Here is a 6,104-nt window from a genome sequence, read left to right on the forward strand (position 1 = left end):
CTAAGTATAACACTTAATTTTAATTTTTAATTTTTATTATAATTATTTGAAATATATTCTATTTTAATTATTATAATTATTTTTATTTTAACTTTTATGCCAAATGAAAAAAAGAAAGAAAGTATGGTATGGAAAAAATCATTATCAAATAATTAATTATTTTATATACTTAAAGTTTTTAATTATTTTAATTTTATAAATCAATTTTATATTTTATTTAATCATTAAACATTCCACTATCAATTGCTTTCTTATCTCTACTTTAATTTAAGCATTCTATGAAGCTAGTGTCACTTTTAACGGATCATCAACTCAATTATAAAATTACGAAATATTTTTTCTTTTTAAATTTTAATTAATATTATTACGATACTTTTGACCTTTTATGATTTTATATCATCTTTAAATAAAATAATTAAAAATTAAAATTCAGATATCAAATATGTGTTCAATAATATTAAAATATAAATTTATTAACATATTAATTATTTAATAATTTTTAAAAATATATAAAATATATAAAATCTAATTTAAATTTATTACATTTGAAATGATATTTTAGTTTTTAATTATTTTTCAAGTATCAATTTTACTATAAATCACATTTATCCTCGTTTAGTTAATTAATAAAAATAATCGATTGAATCTTAATTTGATTGGCATGCCAATGCAATCCAAGAGGATGTGGGTTCATGCTAGAGCGCATTATCTTCTTATTTATAAGTTAAGGAGAGATTATGAAAATTCTAGATATTATGTAAGAAAAATATATTTTAATAAATTAAAAAAAAAAGTAAATCCATAAAATCTATGTTGAGAAAACTTTTGAATAGTCAAAGAAAATCTCTAAATCTAATATAAGGTATCAGTCCCTCAGCTCTCGACATTCATTCTTTTTTTTTAGGTACTTTTATTTGACCAATGAACACCACACATATCACATATCATTCAATATTTTCATGCAAAATGGATATTAAAGTCATAATAATTTTCATTAGTCTCTCAGCCGTGTTACACTTAAAACATTAATTTCAGATCTTCGACCCTCCCTTACTAATATCTCCTTTTTATCCATCTAAATCTATCAAGCATTTGCTCATTTCAGCTTCTCCCTTCCATTATCATCCTCATAGCTCCAACACCACAACTGTCCAAAACAATAAACCATATTAATATATAGATATAACTTTTATATATATATATATATATATGCATATGCATGTATGTGTTAAGGGGATTTTGACTTCTCAAGAAAGAAGCTTGTGAAGTGTTGATCTTTAGGGGATGACTTCAAGTTCAATTTTATCATTAGGTTTTGTCTTTTAATTTTGTCAAGAGTTAAAATAGATTGATTCTATCAAGAATCTGAAGTATCGGGATTCATAGAGAGCAGGAATCTCTTCACCCATCAAGTAAATGTCAACATTTACTTTTGATAGGTAAATGTGCTCTCTTTTCTTAAATCAAGACAAAACCCGAAGATAAAACTAAATACAAGCACTCAAAAATTTAATATTGACACATTTTAAAGGTCCGTCAGCTCCTAGCAAATATCACTTTGAAAATTCTCCGAGAACAGACTCCCCTCACATGTATGCATGCGTGCATGTGTATAGTTCTTACATTCAGAGTCAGTAGTGATCCAGTTTCCTCTCCTGCTAGAGCATCGGTTCAACCCATGTATAACAGTTGAATTCAATGATATCACATTGCAAGCTTCTGCTTCATCGTTTCTCATCGAAGAAGCAGTCATTGAAATCCTGGAAATGGAACCATGATCCCATCTGAAACTTATCTTCGGTGACTCACTAGCACTGAGTCGACGACCATCCGAGTTCGATACTGTTGTTTTCGCAGCCCCACCACTGTCCCTTAACTTCGAAACCTGCAAAAAGAACACATAATATCCAAAATGCTCCCATTATTACACACATTCTCAGCCACTAAATAACAAGATTTAATGAACCCAATTTTTTTTTAGGTTAATATAGTTTTGGGTCCCTAAATTTGGTATATATATATATTTTTTTTTGTCTAATTTGATATATACAAAATTGATAACTAGATCTATTATGATTTTTAATTTGGAAAATGTAAAAATTTGATGATATAACATAAATTATACCACATCATCACTCAAAAAAATAAGAATATAATTTTAAAGTGTAAGTCATTAAATTTTTACATTTATCCAAATTCAGGAATAAAAATAAACTTAGTTGCTAAATTAGAATACAAAAAAAAAAAAAATACTAAAGTAAACTTAGTTTTTAAAAAATACCTTTTGGTTCAACTTTCCTCCTCTCTCAGCTTTGCCAGTGGCAGCCCATCTCAACAACTCCTTCATTCGAGACATGGTTTTAGGCTTATTACCACCACCATCTTTCTTTTCTTTGTTATTGCTACATTGATGATGATCACCATTGATCTTATTGGTCATCGATGATTGTGACACTGCAACTTCACTCAATGGTATCACTTTGCTGGAATCTGATCTGTGACCAACATCTAACCCTTCTTTCTTCATATTGGTTATGGATTGGGAATTATTTTGGGGAGGCTGATGATGTGTGGTGGTATGAGAGTTGTGGACTCTTCTCAAATAGATTGTACTATAAAAGCAGGCTTTTGCAATGTCTTTATTGCATAGAAATATAATTGGTTTAAATTTCTTACTCTTTGATCTTCTTTTCTTCTTATATGGGATTATATCTTTGGGTTTATCTTCTTGATCTGAAAAATAAAATTTAAATTATATATGTTATCAAGAAATTTTTAAAAAAACTCATTTATATATAGTGGGTTAAATTTTGTAATAAGGTCCTTGTATTATGTGTTTTTGATGGATCTAGTCTCTACTAAGGTCAATTTTTATCATTAATTTCATCTGATATGACGTGACGTTTTACTATAATTTGATAATTTGTTTACATATTAAAAAGGCCAAAAATGATATAATATTATATTCGGCTAATAGTACAAACTATACGTGTATGTGTCAAATCATTGCATGCCTTGAAACACAAGTCAAATTATAAGGGGGAAAAATGTCCTTGAGACTAAAAGTTTACATTTTGAAAATTAAAGGGGCTAGAAATGATTATATCATCGAATAGGGACTAAATATGCCAAAAACACATATTACACGGACTTTCTATAGAATTTAACCTTTATCATACCTTTAATAGTAGTATTCTGAGCTCCCTGTTCACGAGAAACCTTAAACAGCCACTGAAAAATCTGCTATAAATTCACAATGAGGGATTTCATAAGCTTTTTGAGGACAATGCAACACTCCTTTTATCTGATTTTTTGAGTTACAAATCTCACCTGCATTTTTTTGGTATTTCCTTGAGGGAAAAAAAAGAACCTGGTAACTTACTTATATAGAGGTTCCAAAAATGGACAGGTTTTAGAGATCTATCTGGGTCTGTCTGTATGTTTTAAAAGATTCTTTGCTATAAATAAAAGAAATGAAGCCACTTGTGGAGATGAAGACAAAGAAAATTTGGGTTTTGGGTGTAAAGGAGAAGATGGTGAGAGACAAATAAAGGCAAATAATGGGGAAGTGTTGGGTTGAGATTTCATAGTAACATGGCGGAGGTTGGGGGTATTATTTATATAAGAAAAAAGAAATGGGTTCATGTGACGTATTTGGATGTAAGATTTAGTTAAAAGTATTAATTAAGAACCAGAATGTTTGTTTGCACAGTGTTGGCCTTTGTATTTGCCATACAAACGCACGGTTGTAGTTTATTGAGTGGTCCCTAAGGGATACCTGGCCTTTGAAGTTGATTATCACTTGAAATTTTATGTTGTTTTTGCTTAGAGTACGTAGTGAATCGAGGCTTTTAATATCACTGTTGAAGGATAGGGGGGAGGATGTCTCAAGTTTTGTCGTTAGGGTTTGGGATTAGATATACAAGGCCAATAATGCCATTATTGAGATTAAGATAATGGGATTAGGATGTAGTATTAGATATGTGTATATATTTAATACGAAATACCATTGTATTTTCGCTTTAAATTCTTTCATCAAATTATTTGAGGATTATAAAAATATTCTAGCAACACGTAACTTTATGTATGACGAAGTTCAGTCTTATGGGCCTTGTCAAAAGAGCAACGCACGTTGCCTAAATATCATGTCATACTAAGCAGGCTCACACAATTCGTAGATGATATATTGGAAAAGATTCTTGGTGACATCCATCAATCTATCATGTCTATATGCCTAACAAGCACCTCGTTTAGCCTCTTCAAGTTAATTCCAACAATGTCTTAGGCTAACATCCAACACCCTACCATGGCACTTATGGAGTAGGGAACTCAATGGCTAAGACCCATGCCCAACTATCTTCCTTCTATAAATACCCTTCAACATTGTGGAAAAGACAGAAGTATCCATAATACTTAGTCCAAACTCAGTCCTAAACTCTCTCAAACCACCAATCTAATAGCACTTCGCACCATTCATGGTGTGAATCGCCCTTACTCTAGTAGCTTTCCACACCTCTTATGGTGTGAACAGCCTTCGTTGTACCATTAAACACCTTGTATAGCTTTAGTGTTTATAATAATTGATGTCGTCTATGCACACTCTAAAAATAACTATCTTTAGCCCCTAAAGGCTACAATCAAGAATAAGAAGACTAAGGCAACATTAAGATAGGCTTAGAGAATGGGGCCAAGAAAACGTAGTACAGGCTTACCATACCTCCTATTACATATAGCTATCGTAGTGGAGTAGCAAACTCGTCCATCCTCTCTTTTCCAACTCCCCAAAACAATGGGAAGAGGATTATTGTTGTAATTTCGAGGAAAAGGGCTCCCAACCAACTATCCAACAATATTGAAAGCTACAAGCCCAAAATAAATTTATCTAGGCTCAACTCTAAGAATATGTTCGAGAATATGCCAAAAGGGATAAGGATTAGCTAAGAAAAGGAGAAAAAATTCATCTTGGGACCAAAGAAAACCATTGGAACAGTAGATTGACCACAATTTTGAGAAGCTCTCACATCATCATTTCGCTCAGTAGAGGAGAGATGAGTTTATTGGAAAATCGTTTAGAAAACACACAATAGCATAGCAAAAATTTAAAAATATTCTAAAACATACATTTATTGTGATATCTAAAGTAATAAATTTAATCAAATTAAGTACTTGTGTTTCGAGGCTCGGGAGATGTTCAAATCACAAAAAGGGTTTTAGGAGATGCTCAGTCTTTTCATCCAACTTAAACTGAAGTCCAAAGTCTTGAAACTTTCATCTTAATAATCTTTATTATGCCCAAACTATCAGATTCTTAGAGAGTAGACTTTTTTTTTTTGGTGAAAAAAGAAAATTACAACTAAAAAATCAACCATTGAAAAAACTCAATACATAATCATTATCAATAAATAAACTGCACCCCAGGTTCCCTATCTTTCCTAAGTTTGATTATCTTGTCTGCAATTTCGTTCTCTTCTCTTGGAATATGTTGAAGATTCCAATGACTTAGTTTCTCCAATATCCAAAGGATTCTAGTAACTAAAGCAAAAGTAGAACCTTCACGAACTCTTGTATGAATGAGATTAACTGCTTCAAGGTTGTCAGACCGGATGATAACCCTCCCAAAGCCGCGATCAAAAGCAATTTGAAGCCCATCAAGAATGCCTCATAATTCTGCATCAATAACTTCACAATTTCCCAGATACCTTGTGAATCCAAGAATCCAAGATCCATTTTGATCTCGCAAAAGCCAACCAGGTACAACAAACATATCCTCATGTTTGGCCGAACCATCTGTGTTTAAGTAAACCTAACCATTTGGATGGTCAGGAACTAAAACCGTGTTTGAGAGCTTAGAGTCCTTCGGTTTGAACATCGAAACATATTGCTTTGCCTAGCATAGGGAGGCTTTAAAAACCTCATCGGTACTCCAACAAAGACCTTGAAAGATGCGAAGATTTCAATTCTTCCACATACACCAAATGATGATCCTGAATAAACAAGGCCAATTAACTCCATCTACAAGCTTTATGCCTTGTTGATTTTGTAAATTAAACGCCATCCACTCCTGTAGGGACCCTGCAAAAAAAAAAAACAGATTGTTTACCTGT

General features: G+C 31.7%; 1 protein-coding gene across 1 annotated transcript; it reads right to left on the bottom strand.

Annotated features, from left to right (window-relative positions):
* Nucleotides 1–908: 908 nt before the first annotated feature.
* LOC108469475 (uncharacterized) lies at nucleotides 909–3,594 on the bottom strand. Its single transcript, XM_017770357.2, has 5 exons — nucleotides 3,331–3,594; nucleotides 3,180–3,240; nucleotides 2,282–2,733; nucleotides 1,624–1,885; nucleotides 909–1,147 (listed from the first exon to the last, which is right to left on the bottom strand). The coding sequence occupies exons 1-5, from the start codon at nucleotides 3,334–3,336 to the stop codon at nucleotides 1,128–1,130; spliced, it is 801 nt and encodes a 266-aa protein (XP_017625846.2). The 5' UTR covers nucleotides 3,337–3,594; the 3' UTR covers nucleotides 909–1,127.
* Nucleotides 3,595–6,104: the final 2,510 nt, after the last annotated feature.

This window comes from Gossypium arboreum, chromosome 8, assembly GCF_025698485.1.
Source record: "Gossypium arboreum isolate Shixiya-1 chromosome 8, ASM2569848v2, whole genome shotgun sequence".
Taxonomy (NCBI): Eukaryota; Viridiplantae; Streptophyta; class Magnoliopsida; order Malvales; family Malvaceae; genus Gossypium; species Gossypium arboreum.

What these genes read in the sequence shown, in the direction of transcription:
- LOC108469475 (XM_017770357.2), bottom strand. An exon ending in TCAGAATACTACTATTAAAG is followed by an intron (nt 2,734 to 3,179) that starts GTATGATAAAGG and finishes TTTATTTTTCAG; the next exon opens with ATCAAGAAGATAAACCCAAA. An exon ending in GATCACTACTGACTCTGAAT is followed by an intron (nt 1,148 to 1,623) that starts GTAAGAACTATA and finishes TGTTTTGGACAG; the next exon opens with TTGTGGTGTTGGAGCTATGA.